The 27,211-nt window shown below is 40.8% G+C and overlaps 1 protein-coding gene across 1 annotated transcript in view; it reads right to left on the bottom strand.

The window, feature by feature from the left end:
* The window catches only part of SHTN1 (shootin 1), a 104,071-nt gene that overhangs the window by 21,132 nt on the left and 55,728 nt on the right, over positions 1-27,211 (bottom strand). The window contains 6 exon segments of the mRNA XM_029080722.2: positions 2,137-2,257; positions 7,919-7,972; positions 11,273-11,382; positions 19,673-19,755; positions 22,628-22,727; positions 24,376-24,529. Coding sequence (XP_028936555.1) covers positions 2,137-2,257; positions 7,919-7,972; positions 11,273-11,382; positions 19,673-19,755; positions 22,628-22,727; positions 24,376-24,529 — 622 coding nt within the window.

Raw genomic sequence — 27,211 nt, 5'->3', positions numbered from 1 at the left:
TCTCCACACCACTCATAACAAATTTGATTTCTCCATTTTCAAGTGAGCCTGAATAAAGAGAAATGGAAATTCCTTGAGGAAAGGTACCTTGTCTTTTGTTTCTTCTCTACGGGCTCTAAGTGCTTAGTACAGTGATCTGCACATGGGGGTTACTTAATTACTGCTCTTGATGATGGAGACAAGTCATGAAAGGCCTGGGCCTTCCACTAAAAGGGAGAACTCACATCCCACATGTACATAGGATCAATCCATCAATATTATTTATTGAGCACCTACTATATATGGAGCACTAAACACTTTTTAAAATGGAACTAGTTAAGCGCCTACTGTGTGCCAGCGTTGTACAAAGTACTGGGGTAGATACAGGTTAATCGGGTTGGATATAGTCCCTGCCTCATGTGGGGCTCACTGGGTACACTGGAGGGAAAAGGATTTAATCCCCATTTTACGGATGAGGTAACTGAGGCACAGAGAAGTGAAGTGACTTGCCCAAAGTCATACAGCAGACAAGTGACAGAAGTGGAATTAGAGCCCAAGTCCGCTGACTTCCAGGCCTTGTGTTCCCTCCACTGGGCCACCTTTCTTGGGAGAGTACAACATGACAGAATTGGTAGATATGATTCCTGCCCATTGGAAGCTTTCAGTCTAGAGGCAGTGGCCTAGTGTTGTCTTGTTAGGCACCGGGATGGTTCCAACATAGAATGACTGCAATGATTTTGCAATTAAAAGACTTTTGGGAAGTATAACTAGGGCTGGACAAGTGTGAATTCAAAAGGCAATTTGAAGTCTGAGCCTGAAAACGGGAGGGCAGAAAAGTGAAGGTTAAAGTTTCTGGACACACAATCACCAAAGGGAATCGCAGCAGGTGAAAGAATGGATCTAATCCAAAGGCAATGGCATCTGAATGAACAAAATAGGTTGTTTGAAGGGGAAAGGTGGCATAATTGATGGCTAGTCGCTTCAAATCTAGATTCCTGGGGAAATCTATTTTGCTGCCCGCTCCCAACCCTCATAAAACCTCTAAGAATAACTTTTCTTAGATCTCGAGCATGGGTTGATTGTACTCTCCTGAGTGCTCAGCACAGTCCTCTGCACTCATCAGTAGGCACTCAACAAATACCACTGAATGAATTCCTCTCAATTTTTATTGCAGTAAAGTAATAGAAAACATTTTTAAAAAGGAGAAAAACTATTTTTTCATCTTTTAGAATGGAGGTGTAGTTGGGATTTATTCAGTTATGCTATGCTAGATCCTGTTTCACCCATATCAATTCAGCATTTACAATAAGAGCTGGGGAAGCATTACCATAGAGATCTAGGAAAGACAAAGGTCTGACTCAAACTCAGGTCTGAAAACTTGAATTCTGTTCAAAAGCCTTCTGTGTACCCTACAAATTTCAGGATTCACTGCTTAGATGGAGGAGAGTAGAAGCAGTAGGTCAGGAGCCCCAGGTTCTAATCCTGGCTTCTCTACTTGCCTGATGACTTTGGGCGAGTCACCTAACTTCTCTGCACCACAGCTGCCTCATCTGTAAAATGGGGATTTAACGGTGAGCCCCATGTGGGACAAGAAAGCGTCTGATCCAATTCTATCACCCCAGCGCTTCTCAAGGTGCTTGGCACCAACCACAATGATTACTATTAATTTTATTCTAGAATGGAAAATTAGAGCAGGGCACCTAACAATCATTTTTCTGCATCGTTTACACCAGCCTTGGTCCCGACACCATTTTGGAACGTTTTTGGATCTGCTACTCCATATGCAATTTTCCCAATAGGAAAACACTGAACTCACCATAACATCCCTGATATGGGGATCACACACACATCGTTTTAACAAGCCAAACTGGGCATCAAAAACGAGGGTGCAGATTAAAGGCCCTACTGCCATTCTCAAGGATAATGAGGTCTCCAATTTGCAGGTATAATATCTTAGGTGGATAAATTTAATTCTATTACATACCAGATGGTATTTTTCTAATAAATTACTTTAATTTTCCAGGAATTTCTGAGATGCCCTTTCCCCTCAGAACCTCTCACTCACATTAGAAAATTAATTCAGAAGTTGAAGGAAAAATAGATTTCATTCTTTAGAATCAGAAAGAGTAGGACTGTGAAAAATTCAAACCAGCTTACTACTGCTATCTGGCTCTGCTGTCACTTTTCTGCGCCGTAAGATTCTTTCTAACTCAGTTTCAGTGTTGTCAGTGTCAAGTGATTTTAAGCTTCTTGAGCTAGTGGATTTGCTAAGTGTCTCCTAAAGTAAAAAACAAAACAAACAAAAGATTAATGTTTTAACACAACATGTAAAAATTTGAACAAATAGAACCATGACAGAATTTGGTAGGATTTAGATTTTGGATAAACACTTTTATCTCCTTTCTATTCAAATTAAAATGTTGGAAAATATCATACAAAAGATATCCCCTCATAAATGCCTTTTGGAGGTTTCTGGTGATGTCAGTGATGTATTTTATGCCAGAAGGAAAAACACCCTCCACATTTTTCTCTATTTCCTTCATGAAGTTCTACAATGAAGAGAACAAAAATTTCTGCCAATCTATGCTTCAGCTTCTGGTTCACTTGGAACCCATGATGAAGAAAACAAAAGAGATTAACTCACCTTGAAAAGAGGGGCTTATTCTGATATGATCGTATGCCTCTGAGCCCAAATCCATGTAGTACTGAAAAAAACTGCTGTGGCTTTTTCAGCACTATTGGTATGGGTGCTTGGATGATGACTAGCAGGGGCATATTATGGGGACATACCCATGGGTTGACTCCAAAAATATTCCTGATCTCTCATCAGTACTTTGATCAAGTTTTAAAAAAACAAAACAAAAGCCAATCCCTCCTTTCTCTTAGGCATGGGGAGCTAACATGTAGTCAGGGATTCAGGTAGAGCTAGAAGATGCGAATATGGCCCTTTGCAGGCTAGGGCTTAGGATAAGGCCAACTGGACTCTGAAGAAATCACTAGGTACAGCAAATTACAGAGCTCTCCTTTTGCATTACAAGTCCTGTTCCTCTGGGGTGAATAACCTGGGGATTTTTTCATGCCTACCATCAGTGAGGTCTTTTTACAGTGCTCTGCACACAGTAAGCGCTCAATAAGTCCTTTGAAAGAATGAATATAAGGCCTCTGCTATTATTTTCATCAGTCATAAGGGAGAATTTATCCCAATAAGCTAAGTGGAATACACGTATGTGTGTACCTTATATAAAGGATGCTTATTATGCTTTTTACATGTCCTTTCAGTCTGTATTAAAAACAAATGTCTCCTTATGATATTACTAAGAACGAAAGAGTAGGCATCACCTATCTTCTCTGGAGTCAACAGGGGACCACAATTCTCACTGGCCAAAAACAACAGTAGCCTTTCCTTCAAGGATGCTGAAATTGGCCATTAACTGCCCTTATGTTACAAAATGCCTGAGGAACTTCCATAGGAACACCAAATGTTCTAAAATTAAATGCTAGAATAATACAGTATTCTATTCAGTATGATCACCACCTTCTCTTTTCTATCAAGTTGCTTCTAAAATTACTCCAAAATACATTTCCAAACGCCGAACAACAAGTTTGTCAAAATTTTGGATGGATAATACCAGTCCAACTAGTAAGTCCAAATTTTTTCTTGTAAAAGATTGATAGTGTTCTTTTCAAACGCAGAGGCTAGAGTCACATTTTAAAATATCTTATTCTAAGAAATACCTTATATAACATTTTTGCTGTACAGTTTCTGAAAAATTTATCTGAAGGCAACTGAAGGAAGATGATGCTATTTTGCGGGGGTCGACTACTCTCTGATTAGTGTGTAGAGTATTTAGAAAGGCAAGACAATTTAATTCATTAATTGTGCAAGATTGCACACAGATCATTACTATCTCCAAATGGCACACAGACTCAAAGAACGGATTAAGATAATGACAGAGTAACAAATCAAATTTCTAGAAAACATAAAGATGTAATGAAATGACAAAAAATAGTTCTTTGAACTTCTTAATACCAATTCACTCAACTGTTGCTTCACAAATATTAAAAAATTATAACATCTTATGATAAATAGTCACAGACAAATTGTTATAAAGACAAAGGCAGGTTCTGTGGTTTTCTCTTTTACAATTCAGACTGAATTGCCTGCACTTCCAACGATAACATGATTTCTCAAAATGTTCCTTACCTTTCCAACTGTGTCACAGAAATGGGGTCCCAAAATGAAACCTTAGAACGGCAGGGGAGAAACCTTGTCTTCAGCTCTTGGAACTCCCTAAGACCCTGACCTACCTTCCACACTAAATTCAGCTTCACTCATCTCAGTTAGAGAGAAGACAGTGGCAGAAAGGGTGCTGCAGTCAGTCTAAATTCTTGAATTGGGAAAAGCCTCCTGGTGAACTGAGAATCAAGTCTTAGCTCTGTTAATTACTTGCAATATTATACCTGCGAATCACCTAACGCCTCAGATGCCTCTCCATTTAGATGAAGATAACAATATTGACTAAGATCACTGGGCTGAAGAATGTATTAGTGACCACCAGGTGCTTTGAAATCACTTTTTTAAATGGTTGAAAGAGATCCCTAAGAAGAATCTCTCAAATGCTGACTGTAAGGGCAAGACACAATCATTTAGGTTTAGAAGCCTCCTAAACCTTGCAGTAACTAGCCACTGAACTGAATTCAGACCTGTTTAGAATCACCTACTCTGGAGAAAGAGCCATTCTGGAGTCTTAAAGGGGTCTCACAATTTCAGGAGCTTTAAAAGTGACAGAAAGCATGTCTCCCTTACAACAAATACAGCTTTAAAAAGTCAATCTTGGCATGTTTGGGGTGAGGAATTCAAGTTAAACCAAGATAGTTTTAAATTACTTGATTTAGGTGAGTTTTTGTTACTGCACATGGATAACAGAACCCCCAGAATGGACATGATTCACACCCTAGGGGTATTTCCCAGCTCCACACACATAAGTTTTCATTTTTTGGATTCCTAGAAGGCCCTTACATATGTAAGTTAGTAATTTCATTTATGGGATATTTTTAGTTACTCACTTTGGGTCCTCATTACAGCTGTGGGATGACAATGGCTGTTGCTTTATCTAGAGCTTTTTCACCTGCAGAAAAATAACTTCCACGAGGCCGTCAAAGATTTTGCTCCTTTCCAATGGGAGTGGGAGGGCCAGAGAGGGAAAGCTTAAAGAGCACCTCACACTGACATGATCCATCAGTCATGCATGCAGGGCACTGTACTAAGCGCTTGAAAGGGTACAACATAACAATAAACAGACACATCCCCTGCCCATCATGAGTTTACAGCCTAGATTACACCATGGGTTAGCAAATCCAGAAGACAAATCCAGCAAATCCAAGCTCCAAGTCCAGGGAAGCAGCTTGGTCTAGTGGAAAGATTACCAGCCTGGGAGTCAGAGGGTCTGGGTTCTAATCCTAGCTCCACCACTTGTCTGCTGTGTGGCCTTGGGCAAGTCACTTAACATCTCTGTGCCTCAGTTACCTCATCTGTATAATGGTTATTAAATCTTCCACTTCCTGACCTAGACTCTGAGCCCCAAGTGGGACAAGGACTGTGTCTGACCTGATCATCTATTTACTCCAGTGCTCAGTACAGTGCCTGACACATGGTAAGCACTCAACGAGTACTATCAAAAAAAACCCTCAAATATGCAAAGGCCACATAGAAGGGGGTGAATAAATCATCCATCGGGATTTACTGAGCACTTAATTTGTGTACAGCACTGTGCTAAGCACTTGGAAGAGTAAAATAGAGTTGGTAGACATGATACGTGCCCAATCAATCAGTGGCATTTATTGAGCACTTACAATGTGCACAGTACTATACTAAACACTTGGGAGAGTACAATACAACAGAATTAGCAGATACATCCCCTGCCCCTAACAAGCTTACAGTGTAGAGGGGGAGACAGGCATGAATATGTCTTATTAGACTCTTGGTCTAAGAGTCAGGGCAACAGGTTCTAGAATATTGTTCCACAAAGAGAAACAGCCTGAGTGACTCCCCGAGGAGCATTATCTTGGTTTTTAAACCTTTTGTATTCCCAGTGATGACCACTTCCCGGTTGTGTTCCAATCTGCGGACTTCCATTCTTCTGGGACTCTTTACAGCCATTTATGAGCTTGGCACACAGAGAAGTTGGGGAAAAGCCTAAAGAAACTGATGGTTCCAGTGTTTTTGGCCACCAATAAAAAGTGGTTACTTGCAGTGGTCTGTGAACTCTTTCCAAGCAGTCTTTTATTCTATTCAAAGAATACGAACAATTCTAGCTGAGCACAAGTGGAACATTTCCCTGAGTAGAACGGACCACGGGTAAAATAAACCAGGAGTCTCTTTTAGAAGTCTGGCTGGTGAAAACTTGAAAGATAAATAACAGATTCCAGAGGAAAATGCTTAAGTGGACTCAGATTTTGCTCCTGTGGATCTCCTTCCCGTTGGGAAAGAATTCATTTTGAATATTATAGAAGAAACCCATGGACACTGGTTTAGAGTGGTATATAAGGCAAGGAGGATCTTGATTTGTGACAAAGAAAGTTGATATCCTGGAGAACCCTTTGCTGAACCTCAGCTCTTCTTTCCTTCAGCTGGGCAGAGTTTTCACTTATGAGTGAGCTGCCTTCGAACTAGGCATTAGAGCACTTAAGAGGCATTCACAGCTCTCTACATCAGTGAGAAGTACAGAATACTCTGAGCAAAGCCTCAAAGAACAATTTATTGCCAATTTAATAAGTCCATTAGATGACCTCGTTTTCTCCTTCAATAGTTTGAACACTGCAGTCTATCGGTAACGCGGACTGAATTTAACTGGACAACCATTGTTCTGTGAGAGGCCTACACACCTAAAACTGAAGCAAATAATTGAGCTGTTTGCGTTAAGTCTACAATTTAAAGACTGCTTTAATGAAAATAATTTTGTTTACCACAATTATGTGGATGTCTGCATGAAATGCATAATTAGCACAGTAATAACAAACAGAGAAGTATTTAGTCCTGCACCTCCCGCCCCCATGTTTGTTGACTTACTGTGCATAATGACTAGTGTTGAGACTAGAATAGAATTAGAGAATAGAGCCTTCCGTATTCTAAACACTTTCCAAGCATTGAGTTTGATACTGAAAGTGTAGTGATTGTTCCAGCTAACACAGTAAACACACACACAGCCATAACTGACTAGGCTGGACTGTCTCATTCTCAATTATTAAAAGAAGAAAAGTAATTGAACATGCAGGCTTTACCTGCTTCTTAAAAATCTGAACTATTCCCAAAGAAAAAAATTACATCATGACTATGGTGAACATTGTGGGCAGCGAATGTGCCTACCACCTGTGCTGTTTTGTACTCTCACAAGAGCTCAGTACCCTCTTCTGCACACAATAAGCGCTCCATAAATACCACCGATAGACTGATCCAGATTTTTATTTTTTTTTAAGTACACACTAGTTACCTTAACAGTTATACGTTCCCCCTACTGAACTGAATTTCCCTCCTTCCAGTCAGATCTTCAGGGTCTCAGATTTTCAAGGGGGGTGACAAATTTTATTCTTACATCATAAAGCCAGAAACAGCATTCTACAGCAATACTACTGCTCTTTACTTATGGTTAAACATTTATTCTCAAATGCAATTCCTAGATTTAAAAGTGCAAGGAATAGAAACAATGCTTTGAGGGATTTCGAAAAACACTCTCAAAAATGGATTTTGAAAATGAAAGCAAATGAAATCGAATAGTTATTTCACTATTAGCATTTATAAAGGAAAAAATACAAATAAAAATCTCAAAGTTACCAAAGAAACGAGATTTGTAGTAAACCACATACTAAAATATAGCAAAGGAAAGATTTTTCCTTGTATTCCCTCTTAAAAAGGGACAACTGAAAACAGGTTTACACTTACCAGAATTCCCTTAAGTTCATTCACTGCACTGTCCGAGGCTTTTGAGGACTCAGGCTGAAATTAAATGAAAAATACTCAATCACTCTCCCTTTGAAAATTAAGAGCAATAATATGTTTTGTTTGATGTGGGACTGCAGGAGTTAAGTGGTAATATCTATATTCTACTTAGTTCTATTTCTCAATGGTTAGAAAAAGAATATTTGAAATGCTAGTATCCTCAAGCAGCCGTTAAACAGTGAACTAGAAAATACTGTGATTGGGAAGCAGTGTAGTCTACTGGAAAGAGTATTGGCTTGGGAGTCTGGATTGCTTAGCACAGTGCTCTGCATACAGGAAGTGTTCAATAAATACCATTAATTGTTTGATGGAGTTCTAAATTCCAATCTTGGCTGTCATTTGTCTATGTGACCATGGACGAGCCATTTAACTTGTTTCTCTGTGCCTCAGTTTCCTTATAGGTAAAATACAGGGACCAGATGCCTTACCACCTTCCCCCTTAGACTTGAACATAGTATATGATCTGCTTATATTGTATCTACCCTAGTGCCTAACACAGTGCTTGGCACATAGTAAGCACTGAACAGATACCACCATTACTACTATTACTACTGAAGCTAAATGAACACAAGCTATCAATATCTTGGATTTGAAGAGGGCTTTGATTTTACCAAAGTGCAGCTGACATTACACATCAGAGGTAAGGAAGTATGGACATGTTTATTCCATCTAATGGAAAAGGAAACATGCCCATGCAGCTAAAGTGATTTACTTGCCCAAGGTCACACAGCAGGCTAGCGGCAGAGACGGAATGAGATCCTGGGTCCTCTCACTCCCAATACCTTCCTCTTTCCACTAAACCATGCTACTTCCTAGAATTGTAGAGTGGAATAAAATTCAACTAATTCCTTATTGAGCTCTAGTGGAGATCTAAATGATTCACTAAATATTAGATTTCCAGGATCCCCTTCTTGCTTTCTTCTCAAAAGAGGCTTTCAGTTGTGCTGTTTGACTTTCACTTAGAAGGAAAGCAACAGAGCAGAAGCCAGGCACAGGGCATTATTAGTGCAGGAAGCAAGCAAGGCAGAAAACCTCTCTCTCTGGTTTCGTCAGTTGCAGCTGATGGCCTGCCTGATCTTGTTCTAGCAGATTCCAGAAGATCACCAAAGATTGCTAGAGAGCCAGGTTTTCAGTGATTTAAGGTAAAAGGGCTATGCCCTGGTTCCTGGAAAAAGAGGGAGTGACCAGCAAATAACACGTTGGAAATTCTCCAAGAGTCAGGACCATGCCTGTCGCAAATATTTAAAAACCTCCATCTTGTCTACTTTAGGCCTATGTAAGGGCCCAGGAATAGATAGGAGTGATAGGAGTGAAGAAGACAATGGAAAAGAACCAAAAAAAAGGATTTAGTTATATTTACTGAGCATTTACTGTGAGCAGAGAACTGTACTAAAATAGTACAGTAAAACAGAGTTGATAGACACATTCCCTGCTCAGTTTATAGTCTAGAGGAACTGTAATTCAAGATTTATGGGTTTGATAATCAGCCCCCCCAAATAAGACAGGAGAATAAGGTACAGATGTTTCCGATGCTACTAATAAGATAGAGCATGGGGGGAGAGGGTGTCAGATAAATTCATCAGGATAAAGACATATGTAAAAAATCTGTGACACCATTTCTCACTCCTACCTCTGCCCCCATGGAGCATTGGTTAGATATCTGCCCTCATTCCTGAACACTAAAAAAAGCCAGGAAGGAATTAAGTTCCAGGAAAGACCCCTTCTTCACTGGAAAAAACCCTCAAAAGCTTAGGGGTAACCAGATCCCTCCTGTGATCAATAAAGTGAGAAGTAGGCTGCTTCGATGTAAACTGTTTCATTATAAAGCTGTTGCATGCCATTCCATGCTAGCCATTCAAAGCTCTTAGTTTTCTCTAAGCAACCACTCAAAATAAAGTGAATTAAATGTTCTCAAAAAATGGGTCATTAAATTAGTAAGCTGAAGGCAGGGTTGACTATTAAAGTGTATTAGTCATAGGTGACAAGCGGTAACCCTTGGATAAGTACTTACTGCCCCCAAAACCTTGCCACTCAAGGGCAGAAAAAAGTTCACTGTGCCATTCACACTGCCATCTGATTGCATTCATGGATGTCTGGATCCTATTTGCTCTCAAATTGCAGAATTTCAGCTCAGGTCAAGGATGACTGGCTTCAGAGGGTCAGAACTATAGGTCTACTCAGATAAATGATTCCCATTCAAAAACCCAGTTGTCCACTTGCTCAGTGGCTTTGGGTTGATATTAAATCAATTCATAAGAGCTGACAGTCGGTAATTTTGTTGTTGCTTTACGTGGGGAAAAAAGAAAGAACAGATGATATTCTACAATAAGAAAAAGAACAGAACAGTCAAGTTTTCAGAATCTTAGAGTTTTTGAATATTTGCTTTTTCTAGGATCGGACCTTAAAAATTTCACTTTCTATTATTTTGACTTGTCTTAATGAAAGCTTGTTAGTGATGGGCCTCTTCAGAGGACCAGAGTCTAGTGCCTAAATACACTGCTACAAAAAGCATTTTTCTAAGGTTTCTCTAGGTGAGTTGACTATCTCCCTGCCTGTCCCAACTACTTGCAAACCAACTTCCTTGGAAAGCTCCATTAACTCTTTCGGGTCAAGACTGCAGGTGGGAGACCAAAGCATTTTAACTGAAGTGAGATTTTTCAGTGCTTTGCTCTCTCATCTAGGGAATCCCTTTCTATACTCCCCTTAAAAACCACATAATATTCCCATCTCCCTACAGTAGGCCTGCTACCTGCAAAGTCCAGAAGAAGGACCAAGGGTATCTACAGAGATATTAACCCAAGGTAATCTCAACTGTCATGAGTGGTGTAGGCACAAAGGTACCCCTTAAAAACGATGGCTTTCTTTTTTGTCTGAAAATTAGATCTCCCAAGGCAAAGAATCAAATTAAAGTGAAAACAATTCATGCCATGGAATGTGGAGGAGACCCACAGACTCTTAAAGAGCTATTCAAGCTGGATTTGGAAAAAAAAGTTAAAATTTGTCTATAATCCTCAAACAGGAGGCAAACACACCAGATCATTTAATAGGTCCTCCCCCAACCGCCCATCTAAATTGGGGTGGGCTCTCGGGTCCTTTTTAATAAAGACACAAATCATTTTCGCTCATTCCCACAGTTTTCCTATGCCTTTTCTGTGAACTGGCATTTCAACTTGATAATTTCATAAAACAACAATATAGCGAGTAAGCTTGGGAGGCATTTTCTATTATTTGATATTATTTCAACCTTTTTTCCACTTCTAAGAGTAAAATAACAAAACTCAAGTGAGCCTGCCACACCTTTGCCTTTGGCCTAGTGGCCTGATTAACTGGTCTAAGATGTACGCCCTTTTTAATTCTATCCATCATTTCTTCAACTGCTTGTCTCTTCAGATCCGTGACTTCTTCCCCTGTTGGAAGAACAGACACATAATGGTCAGGTTTAAAATGAAACGGTAAAGAGAGAAATTTATTTCTTCCTGTGATACCAAACAATTCTTTTCCCAGTCTATATTTTTTTGCACTTTGTGACAAAACAATGAAAACATGCAAATAAAGATGGTCACCATGTAGTGTTCCCAACCATTTCATATACCGTTAGATCAATATCAGCCAAGTACTAAAGTCTGTATTTATTTGTAACAAATTTATTTGTAAATTATAGAATGGGATTTTTTAAAAATTACAATCAGATTAGTGATATTTAAAATGATATCTCCTGTAACAGTAAAATTAACTTTGCTCTATTTGCCAACTTTACTACAAAATTTATTAAAGCTCTAATAGCCTTCTGAAATTTCTCCACCCTTCAATAAAGATTTTGCCCTTTATTTTAGAAAGCTTTTCTTTAGGAAGACTTTATACCTCAGTGAATGACATTTTCAAATAAATCAGTTCACAGGATTAAGTACCAACACCTCAGTTAAAAAATATCAAGACATTTTCTTGTTAGAGGAAAGTTATACTCAAAAGCATATAATAAATTTAGGTAAAATCCAAAAGGCAGATACTAGTTTTTAGCTAAGTATCACATGACTTCAAGTCTTCTGATCAAGCGTTTGAAGATTTTTTATATTTGCTGTATGCTTTTGTACATGTCCGGGAATAATGTTAATTGCCGAAGTAAACTTAACAAGGCAATCACCTCTGGTGTAATTTCTTCTAGCTATAAAACTAATTCTGATGAGATTAGCAGGAGAGGCACCATGGAGTAGTGAATAAAGCAGGGCGAGTCAGAAAGTCATGGGTTCAAATCCCAGATCCACCACTTATCTGCTGTGTGACTTTGGGCAAGTCACTTCACTTCTTTGGGCTTCAGTTACCTCAGCTATAAAATGAGGATTGAGACTGTGAGCCCCACATGGGAGAGAGATTGTGTCCAGCCCGATTACCCTGTATCCACCCCAGTGTGTAGTGCAGTGCCTGGCACATTTGTACCTAGCACACTGAGAAGCAGCATGGCTCAGTGGAAAGAGCATGGGCTGGAGAGTCAGAGGTCATGGATTCAAATCCCGGCTCCATCGCTTGTCAGCTGTGTGACTTTGGGCAAGTCACTTAACTTCTCTGTGCCTCAGTTACCTCATCTGTAAGATGGGCATTAAGACTGTGAGCCCCTTGTGGGACAACTTGATCATCTTGTATCCTACCCAGTGCTTAGAACAGTGTTTACCACATAGTAAATGCTTAACAAATGCCATCATTATTAGTAAGCACTTAAATATCACTAATATTATATAATAATAATAATAATAAATTAAATGAATGTGAGCGTGGTGAGTTACCAGCCCAGTGGACTATCGAAAACTAATAAGTGAACCTCAGACACACATTGAATCATAACTTGACTTAATCCCAAGGTTTACCACAACTAGAACCTGACACTTTCAATCAATGTGCCACAAAGAACCACAACCAAGAAAGTTCCAGCCCTGGAGACTTGGAGTCCAGATAACCTTAAGAGGTCAGTGGAGATGGGAGTTAAAATGCCTCTTTTGCTGCTGAGTTAGTAACTATCACCTAAATGAATGGGCAAATTCAAGCCCTGAGTCTGTCCACCTGGTACCTGGCCAAGTTTTAAAATGTATTCTTTAAAGAAACAAACAAAAAAAAACCCAAACAAAAACAAAGCAGTTTTCAAGAAAGCTAAACTTTCAAGAGGAGCTACCATTTTGAGTATGGCTGAACGTACAGCCCCGCTGCAGGTGACACATTTCCTGCTAACATGTTAACATACTAAGGTTTTGTAAGACATGACTAAAACCCATTTAATTGCACTATACAAAAACTAATTAAGGCAGACAGATGGAGAATTATGGCCAACACCATTCAAATCTGCCACTGCATCCAATATAACAGGAATTTTAAGCAGGCGCTCACACTTGCTTGTCAGGAGAACAGTGATGATTCAGAAAAGGGCAGCTATCTGTACTGTGTACAGACTTAAAACCATGCTTTAATTTCTCTGTTTCAAATGCAAAGGCCTTGACTGTCTGGGAGGAAGATAAAGTTGGCTGCAGAAAACTAGCTGAATGAATCCTACCGACTCCTATTTCATTTCCCTTTCTACACACATATTCTCTTTCCCTTTGTGGGCTGGGGGTGGGGGGTGGAGGGGATGGTTGAAAAAATGCTCTGCAAGAACTGAAAATATATTAAACACTTCACTAAGAAACATAAAAGCTAGATCTAAGAGAATGTCTTCTGCAACTCTACAGTTATTAGCTCACTTAAGTATATAAACTGAGTCTAAACAACCAGAATTCCAGAGATTAAAAAAAAAAAATCAATGGACAAATGAAGACAGCATTTAATTATACTGAATTCCCTGGGGGGTGATGGGTGAAATGCTTCATGGAAAATCATGGAAACCAGACAGCTCTGTTTCTATAAGGAAGTAATTGAAATTTAAACAATCTTAAAGACCCATTTTAACAATATGTCACAGAAAAGAATGGTTTATGGCACCAAATTGCCATTTCTTGCCATTACCAAGGGAGGACATGAATGCCTGAATTTCACTGGAGAACTATATAAGAGGGTTATTTTAAACATGATTATCACCACATAATATCTTCAGGGACACATTTGCTAATATATTCTGTCTTGAATTAATGACCTTTTAATTTGTATACACTCAAAATATGCTGAAGGACCTCTGCATTGCTCTGAACTTTTCCAATATGAATTATGTTCTATTAAAAAAAATCTAAAGTCATGTCTGTTTGTCCTAAAACACAGCCTAATCAATATTGTTCTGGGAGATTTCAAGTTCCAATAAGAAAATTTTTAACAAAGTTAAGGCTTGAGGTTTTTTTTTTCCTTCCTGGGGTCTTTGTTCAAAGAGAGGGTCCCCTCTCAAAATTGCCAAAGATCAGGCTGAGGCTGTTGTCTCCTGGCTCTCTGCTGTTAGACCTCAAAGAAGCTGGTGTTTTTCTTGGCCTGTAAATCTAGCAAGGCCTCACTGCACTACTGGACCCATGGCATTGCACCAGGCCTGGTTTCTCCAAGTTAGCAGACACCTGGACACCGCCTGCAGAGGTAGAGAAGCGCACACTGGCAGAATGTAAGCTCCTTTTGGGCAGGGATCATGTGTGCCAAGCCTGTTAGACTGTACTCTCCCCCAAGCACTTAGTACAGTGCTTAGAACATAAGCACATTAGTAAGCGCTCAATAAATACAACTGACTGTGCTGCCTCAGCCACTGGATCACTATACAAACTCTCTGCAGGTGAGTAACCTTACAAAAGCAGTAAAGCCATGGAGCAAGCAAGTATTTGGGAATACTTGTCCTGGAGAAGCAGATTCCCAGGATGGTTCAGGGTCATCTGGGACCCTAGGTCTACCTGGGAATCATGTGGGACTTTTCCAGACGATCCCTGGGTATCTGGCCTGTGGTGTGATCCAACTTATATATGTAAATATGCAAATATTCTTATACTCTTCTTTTTCCCCTAGCCATAATCTATTTTTAATATCTGATCCCTGCTGTAGAGTGTAAGCTGCTTTTGGGCAGGGATTGAGTCTACCAACTATGTTGTGCTGCAGTGTGGCCTAGTGGATAGAGCCTAGGCCTGGGAATCAGAAGGACCTGGGTTCTAATCCTGATTCTGCCACCTGTCTGCTGTGTGACTTTGGGCAAATCACTTAACTTCTCTGTGTCGGTTACCTCATCTATAAAATGGGGATTAAGACTGAGACATCCATGCGGGACAAGGACTCTCCAACCTGATTTGCTTGTAACCATCGCAGGGTCTGGCACATAGTAAGCACATAACAGATACCACAGTTGTTATTATGATTACCTTTCCTACCGTTGAGTACCAGTCACCTGCACGCAATAAGGGCTCAATAAATACCACTGATTGTTTCTGGTCACCAGGAGGTACGGTCATGGAGTAGAGAAAGTTGTTGTAGCAGAAGCATTTTTCCTTGACCAACCACCATGCTTTAGTATCCAAGAGGCATTTAAAAAACTGCACAAGGATGCAGACTCCCCTTACCCTGCCAGAATGTGGCATTCTATGCACTGTTGAGCTTGGGCAGGAGCCCACAGGAAATCACCTAGTTGCCCTAGACCCAGGTTAAAGGGCAAAGGGAGGACTCTCCATGAAACTAAACCAACTGGCTGTTCTCCCCGCCACGCAGGTGGGGGACAAGGCTCATTGAGTGAGAGCCACTAACCGAATACTATTACACCGGGTGACGATACAGGAAACTTAGACTGACCCTGAAATAAAAGCAGTAGTGACATTAGATACTATCCAATATACTCAATCACTTTCCATCTCTGTGTGTCTCTCTCTCTGTGTCTCCCCCGCTTCACACACACGCTCTCAGAGTGATCAGTACAGGCAAATAGTTGTTCAAGAAAATTTTGCTGCTGTTGCACCTTTGGAAAATCTGTCATGATGAAAAATTAAGAGAGACCCACAAAGTATCTGGGGTATCTTAAAATCCACTTGGGGTCTGTGCTTTTTCTCACTGTTTGCCTCCACCTTGACCTGTCTCTCTGCAGCCGCCTCTGTCTGTCTGGAAATTTTCTGATGTCCCAACAGCCATGGAGGCTCCATTCAAGAAAGCCCGCTGTAGGCGGATCATGGCAATAATCTTGGAACCTCATTACCAGGAGTACCAAGGGCACTGCTAATATTGCAAACGTACCAGGAAGCATGGTCAGCAAAAAACAATTGAAATCATTCTCCAAATATCATGCCAGCCCACAACACCAAATTACTTCACATTTTAGTTCCAGGAAGCCTTCCAGGATTAACATCTTGTCTCCCCATACAATCCTCCCTCCCTCCTGCATCACCTAGGGACCTGAGTCTGTAGCCTTTGAGCTATTTGATACTCACCCCACCCCCACAGCACTTATGTACATATTCTTATATTCTGTTGCTTCCCTTACCTGACATTTCTTTAAATGTCTGTCTCCCCAACTAGACTATAAACACTTTGAGGTCAGGGATCAGGTCTCCCTGTATTCTACTGTATTGCACTCTTCCAAGCATTCAGTGCAGTATTCTGCACACAGTTAAGCACTCAGTTGGCCCAGTGGACACAGCACGGACCTGGTAGTCAGAAGGTCCTGCGTTCTAATCCCAGCTCTGCCACTTGTCTGCTGTGTGATCTGGGGCAAATCACTTAACTTCTCTGTGCTTCGGTTATCTCATTTGAAAAATGGAGATTAAGACTGTGAGCCCCATGTGGGACATGGATTGTGTCCAACCTGATTAGCTAGCATCCAGCCCAGCACTCCGTACAGGGCCTAAGGGCTTAGCAAATGCCCTGAAAAAAATTGATTAATTTATTTTTTCTAGGCCTGTACATAATGGTGTTTCAAAGGCCATTGCAGAATTGCCCCACATCACCAACTCCAACCAATTCCCTAAGGTAACAATCTAATGGAGAGAATTCAGGAAGGGGAAAAAAAAACGATGTCTGCATTTCCACAAATTGTATGTGAAATACCATTTTAGTATAGGAAAATGTATGGTTCCTAATGTTAGGGACTGAGAAGATTTAAAATGCTTTATGTGCTTTAAAGGCAGCAGTTGAGTTTGACAAGCCAAGGGTGTAATCTGCTTCGGAAAAAAGAATCGTTTTATTCCTACTGCCCTCCTGAACCTCTAAAAACATATCAATTGCCCTACAACAAGATTGAAACATAAATAAAGTTCAAATTACAGTGTGCAGAGACCCTAATAACCAACAACACAGGGAACTGCACGGCTCTGCAATCGGCAAAGAGCCTGGTGGGTCTGCTGGCCTGCGGGCTCGCTCGGCTCGGCCCTTTCGGGCCCTCCCAATGAGCTCTTCTGCCTCCTCAGCTCCTTCATTGCCCGGGGCCACCAGCTTTCCTGAGAACAGGGGCTTTAACTCAATTAATTGCTGGTACTTACTGAGCATTTACTGTGTGCAGAGCACTGAACTAAGCACGTAAATGAGTATAACAGGATTGGTAGACACATTCCCTGCCCACAACTAGCTTACAGTCTGTGGGCAGGGGAGACAGACATTAATGTAATTTGTAATATAAAATGTAGGGATAGCCAAAACAAAGTGCCAGTGTGTAGGCTAAAGCAGATCTGAGCACTTGATTTCAGGGCCGCTGAATCTATTAATGACCCCAAAATATGGCAGAAGGCAGCTGACATGATGTGGTGGTAGAATGAATAAGTCTCCACCACGTCCTTGGCATGACTGCTTCCATTTGCTTTTTCTAGCTCATTTGATGTGCGGAGGAGGGTGGGTGGTTAGTTATGTGGTGCATGCTGGTATTCAGAGACCCTGAGGTCATAATTTTCCTCTTATGTGCCAGCCACAATTGTCAATTCCTCCCAAGCAGCCTCCCCTAACACCTTGCTAATCATCATTATGTTCACCACCACAAAGTCTGTTCAAAGTTTGTCCATCTACACACGGACTCCACGCTGGACATTTGTATCTTGGTTTCTTCCCCCCATCAGACTGTAAACTACGACACCATGGCTTCTAATCTTACTGTCTGCTCCCAAACATCTATACTGTGTTCTGCCCCAAGTAGGTGCTCAGTAAATCTTGATGATGATGATCTTCCTCAAAGGTGTCACAAGATCACCTTATGAGAGAACTGCATTTATTCCTGGGTAGAGAATGGAGTGCTGGCAGGCGGAGTGCTGGGGTTACTGTGGTCAGTCAGAACTCATTCATTCGGTCATATTTATTGAGAGCTTACTGTGTGCAGAGCACTGTACTAAATGCTTGGGAGAGGACAAAACAATAAACAGACATATTCCCTGCCCACAACGAGCTTACAGTCTATAGACAAACCCTGACTCACTGTAGGCTTCTGGGACGTCCCAGACACTGCCCTCTCACCCTCTCTGGAATTGCAACCACCAACTGATAGAATAGTTATTAATGTACCTTTCTCATCCCATCTCTCAGTGACTTTGTGAAAGACAGAAACACGCACAAAACACGGGGCTTCTTCATGACAAATGTGGAGTTAAGCATCTAATTTGCTTAATCAAAACCAGAGGATATGTGAATTATTTATTATTACTTATTTATATTAATGTCTGGCTCCCCCCTCTAGACTCTAAGCTCGTTAAGGGTAGGGAAGGGGTGCAGTAATTCCGTTGAACTCTACTCTCTTAAGCACTTAGTACAGTGCTCGTACATAGTAAGGGCTCAATAAATACCTGATTGATCAACAACACAATTGATTAACTGATTGATAAACAACACGAATACTGAAGGGAAGAACAAGCTGAAACACACAGTTGTATGCTACAATGTATACAGTTGTCCTGCAAAATTAAGACACGTTTGACAAAGTCTAAGTGGAGATCCTGCCCTAAGACCCCACCAGAATTCACGCATTGACCCTGGCTGTCAAATTAGCAGCAGTGATTTCCAGGCAGGGGACAGGATCAATTGGGGTCTTAGTTTCTAAAGTTCAGGGAGCTACAAAGGCCCCTTAGGTATCATTCAGGAGGGAACACAAAATGGGGCTCCAAAGACCACAAAATGGAGGATTATCGACCCTGTTAAGCATCTGCTCTGCACAAAGTACCCAATAAATACCACTGATTAATAAGCAAAATCTTTAGACTACTGGAAAAGCTTTTTAAAAAAGCAGGTTAAAAACCTGTCAAACTACAGCATTTCCTTAAAAATGAATTACAAGGCTCCATGGGGATTGGCTCAGCATTGCCTAGTGGCTAGTGCACGGACCTGGGAGTCAGAAGGTCCTGGGTTCTAGTCCCTGGCTGTGCCACTTGTCTGTGTGATCTTGGAAAAGTCATTTAAATTCTCTGTGCCTCAGTTACCACATCTGCAAAATGGGGATTAAGACTGTGAATCCCATGTGGGGCACCAACTGTGTCCAAACTGATTAGCTTGCATCTACCCCAGCCCTTAGAACAGTGCCTGGCACATAATAAATGCTTAACAAGTACACAATTAATTGACTATGTGGTTGAAAGAATGTTTATTAGTTCTTCTCTACATCATACCAGTCTATCAGTCAGTGGTATTTATTGAGCTCTTACTGTGTGCAAAGCACTGCGCTAAGCAGCTGGAATGGAACCACACAACAGAGTTGGGAGACACAACCCAGGAAGTATCTTCTCTATAAAAATATGGGAACACATTATGAGAACAATGATATGAGCTCTTAGGCCTAAAAACGCTATAAACATTTTAATGCCTTACCCGATTCGGGCTGAGCTGCCTTTTCTTTCTTAGCGCCACTGTTGCCAGGGTGAGACCTCTTCCGGATCATGGACATGAGAGACCTTCCAGAAACACAAGAAAGTCAGGGGTCAGGTTGATTTCTCTCTTAATAGTGCTATCGTTCCTCACTGCTGGCTAGAAATACCATAGCACAATTCTTAGCTGTCCAAGTGCAACGAGAACCCCTCAAGTTTCAGTTTACTTACTTGCTCTACGCATCCAGCTTTAGGATGTTTTCCACCGAGAGAAAGGTGCATCATAGTTTCCAATGCGTAACAATCAATCCAATGTATTTATTAAGTGCTTAGTGTGTGCAGGCCACTGTACTAAGCGCTTGGGAGAGTACAACAGAGGTGGTAGACATTCCCTGCCCACAGCAAACTAGCAGTGCTGTGAAAACATTCACATTTATTTCCTACACTTACAGAGTGAGATTGGAGTACACTTAAAGCACGGCCTAGTGACAAGAACACGGGCTTGGGAGTCAGAAGTCGTGGGTTCTAATGGGTTCTAATGCTGGCTCTGCCACTTGTCTGCTGTGTGACCTTGGGCAAGTCACTTAACTTCTTTATGTCTTTTACCTCATCTGTCAAATGGGGATTAAGGCTGTGAGCCCCATGTAGGACATGGACTGTATCCAATCTGATAAGCTTGTAACTACTGCATCACTTAGATCAGTGCTTGGTACATAGTAAGCACTTAAACACAATTGAAAAAAAAAAGATTTAATAGCAAACACTACTGGATAACAAAGAGTGCAAACACACTTCAGATACAATGATGTACTTCCCCCGATCCTTTTATTAGAAATCCTAACCAGAACATAATTAAAATCATTAGTGGATCAGATCAATGTTTTCTTTAGCCTGGTGTTCTGTCTCCAGAGGTGCCAATGGGATGCCTGGAGAACCAGTTTCGAAGGTCACCCTCTTTGAGGCCCAAAGCAAATGAAATTTAGAACTGACTTTTCTTATTTCCTTAACATGTTTTATGTTTTATTGTGATCGTTAATTAAGACATCTTTTTTTTAAAAGTCAGAAATCCATATAGTCGAGCACCTGATATCAGCTTCTAATTCCAGTAATGCCCTCCCAGCCCTCTACGTGAATAATCCCCTCCCTGCAAATTTTTCATCGTTCAGAGAAAGCTTTATAAAGGCATACCTTGCACAGCTACTGAATTTAATTAATTAATGATGGCATTTGTTAAGTGCTTACTATGTGTCAAGCACGGCTCTAAACGCTGGATTTGATTTTAGTTCTCATTTTATGGTCCTTAACTCTGAAAATTCATGCAATTTTAGTGCAGTTACGAGTTATCTGATTTGGACTTAACTTCCCAAGAGCTAACTGGTCTGTCAGATCTTGAGAATTCAATCACTTTGTCCAGAAACTCTTTTGAAAAGCGGCTGCTTATTTGAAAGCTCTCTACTGAAAATTTTTTTCCCCAATACATGGTATTTAAAAATGTCTCCATTGAAAAAGTCATATGAAACGAGAGCTTTTTTGGCTCTTTAAAAACTATACAAAGATGACATATTCTAGGTAGGTTTATTATTCCCAGGGTTGTCGGGCTCAAATCTTTCTTCAGCTTAACTGTAAATAGTTCTTTGGAAAAATTTTCTGATCAGTTGCACTTCCCATTCTCCTGGCCTTTTGTGCTTTCATACAGCAACAATTAAAAAGAGTGTGAGGATTCAACTCTCATTGCGGAGAAATGTGGCCTTTCTTTAGGTTGCCACAAGAGATAGACCTGTTCAACTGCCCAATTTAAAAAACTGCATCATAAATTATTCAAAGATTGGGCAACCCAGCAGAGAAGAGTTTAAAATACCTGAAATTCTTTCAATTGACTGGCTGATCACATGTTAAAATTCTTCTGTCTTAACTGCTGTCATGGCTTAAAGTGGATTATGCCACAGCCTCACAGCCAGGAAAGTAATGAGATGATCTTTAGAAAGGCATAGTCAAGTTCATGCCGGGGAAGGAAAAAAGGAGGAACATTTTCTACATTCTCTTCCAGTGGACCAGCAAAACACGGGAAAAGAACGTCTAACGGGGTGAAAGGGTTAAGCTGGTCTCATCAGTTAGTAAAACATAAAAAGCAGTAAATGTAGTCTCAGTGCTGTTTTTTTAACAATGATGTTATTGAAAAGCAATCGTAACCAAGGTGGTGTGGGTTTCCAAGCTAAAGAATGATGGAAATTTAGTCATAAATCATCTATTATGAACACAAAGCCAAGGGTTCATGTTGATATTTCAGCATGTTCTTTCTTCAGAAGTGATTTCCTTATGACAAGGGATATTCCCAGGCTTAGTGTTTCAAACGGCATACAAACACCATCCAAAAAATGTTCTTATACAAAATTCCCTCAGCATCATTATCTGTCATCTGTGGGGTAAAAATCATTCCTTTTATAAGATCATACGGAGCAGCCCCATGTGGGACTTGATTACCTCAGCGCTTAGAACAGTATTTGGCACAAAGGAAGTGCTTATAAATAACACATTTACTATTACTGATAGCTCTAGAAGGCATGAGGGTATCCTCAGGACAAAAAGAAGAGGAGGACCCAGGGGCTTTTCCTAACACAGTGGATTGAAGAATGTTCTCTCAGATGTGAAACAATGACTCTCTGTGTACCTTGCTGGCACCCTGCCCCTTATGAAAGCAAAGCTATCTCAACAAGGGACAGAAGCCCTTGTCTCCCACTTCTCCTCATACGACACCCCTGAACAGCCCTACGGTAATAACCGTGGTATTTGCGAAGCGCTTACTAAGTGCCGGGCACTGTACTAAGCACTGGGGTGGAAACAAGCAAATCGACCAAGAGAAGCCTCAAGAACTCCCTGAACTTTAAGCACTAAAGTGTCCGTTACTTTTTAGAAAGAAGTCTACCATCTTTTGCATAGCAATCTTCACGCACCTACTTACCGGATTGGATTGGGAGGGGGAGGAGGGAGCGGTGGTGGCGGAGGAGGTGGGGGAGGGACTACATTTTCCGATTGGTGTACTCTCTTTTGGAGCTCGTCGACTGGGTGAGAACAATAAAAAAGGCTCCTTCAGTTAAAATAACAATCAGAAAGGTCATCAAAACAAAATGAAAGAAACACTGCACAAGTCAAAGCCAGGTGTTTTCCAATAAAGTACCCATGACAAATGAATCCAAGAAATTCTAAAACATACTGCAGGATTTTTTTCTGTCTGATTTCCTATTACTCTAGCTAAGCATTGTTCTCTATAGAAATGATGGTCATTGCCTGCTCAACACCAGCAACGAGAAACAATATTTTCTGATCAGACGGTCATTCCCAGCAACTAGATGCAGAATTATTTAACATTAACCCTAATAATGAAACTCAAAAGGACATTCAAATATTGGGATTTTTGCATTATTTATTATTGGTGAGAGCCACAGTAGAAATTTGAAAATGTTTTCTTCCCATAACTTTAACCATTTCCTAATGTTCATACAATTATTTAAAATTTGTCAGCGATGCCCAAGGAAATGTATTTACATTCTCTATCACTACAGTGGGGTTCTTAAAAGAACAGTCCTGCATCATCTGCATGGCCTGGTGGAAAGAACATGGAATTGGGAATCAGGAGAACTGAGTTTGAGTCCCAACTAAACTGTGTGATCTTAGCTTAGTCCCTTAACCACTCAGGGCCTCGGTTCTCTCATTTGTAAAATAGGGATATCTGCCTTCTCCTTCCTCAACAGATATTGTGAGGATTCAAAAATGAAAGCGGTAATGTGAAAAGCTTAAGAAAAATAAAAGCACTATGCAAATCTAGGGTATTAAAAAATTAAAACGTGAATAAAAATCTTTTAAGGGAAACAGGTGTCTTTATTATTGAATATGCTTTAGCTGCTTGAATTACAATCTGAAAAAACACTGCCCAGCACAGTTTGGTAGACTATTTTATGTTCCCTTCTCTCTTCAGGAGCTGAATGAATGCATCACAGAGGCTTTTAGGTAAGTCTATTTACTTATAATTTAACCATGAGGAAGTGGTGAATCTTTCAAAAGTCCAGTCAAAAAAGCCCAAGACCCAGAAGAATAATCCTACAAAGTAAACAATTACCGGGATGTACTGAACGCATGTGTGTAGACCACTGTACGCTAAGCACTTGAAAGACTACAATTCAGTTAGGAGATATGACTCTGCCCCGAAGGACCTTTCACATTCTAGCATGGAAGACAACCACTATGGGTAGGAGGAAGGAATTAACACTGTGTTGTATGTAAGTGCTCACAACCCCAGGAGTACATAAGGGCCGAGGACTTGCAAAAATGCTGAAGGGGCAGTGGGGGCATTATAGGTTGAGATGAGAAATGAATTGGGGAAGGCCTCGAGAGAGGTTATTTCATAATGGCTTTAAAGTTGTGGAGACTGGGGGCTACTAGATGTGAAGAGGAAGGGAATTCCAGGAAGTAAGGAGGGAGAGAGCAAGAAATACATGGCTTGTATGCCTTGTTCAGTTTTCTAGGGGTTCCCCCCCCAATAAAACAGAACATAGGTTATTAAATTCTGTATTTGCAGAAAGAAGATCAGCTATTAAAAAAATGCAAATACTGCAAGCAATTGTTTCAACACACGTAATTTTAGTAGATGTGTAGCAGTTCAGTCGATTCCATTTACATTATATTCTCCCCATTAAGGAAAAATGTCATTACCTGAATGCTTTAAATTTTTAGCTTTCTCTTCAGAGTTCTGACACTTCAACTCTAATTCTTTTTTGTCTTCTTCCAGGAGTTCCAACTGCTGTTTGAGACTATGCAATTCCTTTTGCAGTGCTTCATTTTCTAGCTGCTCTTCTAATTCTTTAACCTATAGGATACACATAGTCTGTAGTTATTGTTTCTTGACTTGCCACCAGAGAGCAGATGGGCAACCATGTATTCTATGTTGAAAATCATTCATTTACTCATTCAATCATATGTATTAAGAGATTACTGTTTGCAGTACATTGTACTGAGCACTTGGGAGAGTACAATGTAACAATAAACAGACATTCCCTGCTCACAATGACCTTGCCATCTAGAGTGGGAGACATTAATATATATAAATTACAGATACGTACATAAGTGCTGTGGGACTGGCAGTGGGGATGAAGAAAAGGGAGCAAGTCAGGGAGACGCAGAAGGGAGTGGGAGAGAAGGAAAGGGGGCTTTAGTCAGGGAAGGCCTCTTGGAGGAGATGTGCCTTAAATAAGGCTTTGAAGGCCAGTCAGTGATGGGTACTGAATGTCCAGAGCAGAAAGCTAGGTGTACACCTGATGCATGCAATCCAATAAGGGAGATGACACAGCCAAAGATATCCTCAGGACTATTAATCTAAAAATTAAATATGGATTAGCACATTGTCGTAATACCGTAGGCATAGGATAATGCCTTAACCTTGGCATTATCCTCCACTCAGCTCTCTAATTCAACCCACAATTTAATCTGTCACCAAATCCTGGCAGTTCTACCTGCACAAAATCACTAAAGTCCTCCCATTCCTCTCCATCCAAACTACTACTATGCTTACCCAAGCACTTATATCATAGAGAAGCAGCATGGCTTAGTGGAAAGAGCACGGACTTGGGAGTCAGAGGTCATGGGTTCTAATCCTGACTCTACCACTATCAGCTGTGTGACTTTGGGCAAATTACTTAACTTCTCTGTGCCTCAGTTACCTCATCTGTAAAATGGGAATTGACTGTGAGCCTTACGTGGGAAAACCTGTTTACCTTGTACCTACCTTGTACTGTACTTAGAACAGTGCTTGGCACATAGTAAGCACTTAAATACCAACATCATCATCATCGATTAGACTGTGAGCCTGTCATTGGGCAGGGACTGTCTCTATCTGTTGTCGAATTGTACATTCCAAGCACTTAGTACAGTGCTCTGCACATAGTAAGCGCTCAATAAATACTACTGAATGAACGAATCATCATCCACCTTAACTACTGAATCGGCCTCCTTGCTGACCTCCCGGTCTCTTGTCTCTTCCCACTCCAGTCCATACTTCACTTTGCTTCCCACATCATTTTTCTGAAACACCATTTAGTCCATGTCTCCACACTCATCAAGAACCAGTGGTTACCCATCCACCTCCACATCCAATTCCTCTCCATCATCTTTACAGCACTTAATCAGCTCACCTCCTCCTACCTCACGTCACTGATTTACTACTACAACCCATTTCACATACTTACTCTAATACCAACTTACTCATCTATCTCACTGCAGACTTCTTGCCTCCATCTCCCTTCTGGCTTGGAACTCCCTCCCCATTCATATTCAACAAACCACTACTCACCCCCATCTTCACAACCTTATTAAAATCACATCTCTTCCAAGAGGCCTTCCCCATTTAAGCCCTCTTTTCCCCTCTTCTCCCCCTTCCCTCTCCCTTCTGTGTTACCTGTGCACTTGGACCTGTACCGTATAAGCACTTGATATTCATGCCACTCTCGGCTCCAAAGCACTTACGTACATAGCCGTAATTTATTTAGATTAAAATCTGTCTCCTCTAAAGCTTCTTGGAGGCAGAGAACGTATCTATCAACTTTATTGTATTGTACTCTCCCAAGAACTTAATACAATGCTCTTGCACCCATGAAATACTCAGTAAATACCACTGATTGATAAGCACTGTGTCACCCGAAAGGTCACCTGGTATTGTATCTCCCTATAGTATTCTGTCATTAGTCAATCAGTTGTGTTTGAGCCCTCATTCTACCATTTTTATTGAGGAGTTACTCTGTGCAGAGCACAGTACTATGCACTTGGAAGAGTACAACACAACAGAGTTAGCAGACACAGTCCCTGCCTATAGTGAGTTCACAGTCTAGAGGGATAGGTAGACATTAATATGAATAAATAATTTATATCACATAATTTATGGATATAAGTGCTGTGGAGTTGAGGGTGGGGTGAATATCAAATGCCCAAAGTTCAGAGATCCAAGTGCACAGAAGATGCCAAAGGGAGAGGGAGCCAGGGATAAGGGGGTTTAATCGGTGAAGGCCTCTTGGAGGAGGTGTGATCTTAATAATACATTCTGTGCAAAGGATAATAATAATGTATTTGTTAAGCGCTTACTATGTTCAGAGCACTATTCTAAGAGCTGGGGTATGCAGGGTAATCAGGTTGTCCCACATGAGGCTCACAGTCTTAATCACCATTTTACAGATGAGTTAACTGAGGCGCAGAGAAGTGAAGTGACTTGCCCACGGTCACACAGCTGACAAGTGGCAGAGCCGGGATTCAAACCCATGACCGCTAAGTCCCAAGCCCGGGCTCTTTCCACTGAGCCACGCTGCTTCTCAATGGTACTAAGGATGGTACTAAGCACTTGAGAAGAGTGCAATTCAGTTAGTAGACATGATCCCTGCCCTCAAGAAGCAACCATGGCATCACAAGATACTTGGTGTAGTTGTAAAATGGTTACACTCATATTTATTCTCTGTCATATTTCCCAGCTTTCTAGAAGCTCCCCTTGAGATCAGTTGGGGAGATT

Source organism: Ornithorhynchus anatinus, chromosome 16, assembly GCF_004115215.2.
Source record: "Ornithorhynchus anatinus isolate Pmale09 chromosome 16, mOrnAna1.pri.v4, whole genome shotgun sequence".
Taxonomy (NCBI): domain Eukaryota; kingdom Metazoa; phylum Chordata; class Mammalia; order Monotremata; family Ornithorhynchidae; genus Ornithorhynchus; species Ornithorhynchus anatinus.
Note: the sequence above shows the minus strand (reverse complement) of the source record. Positions and strands in the feature narration are given on the sequence as shown.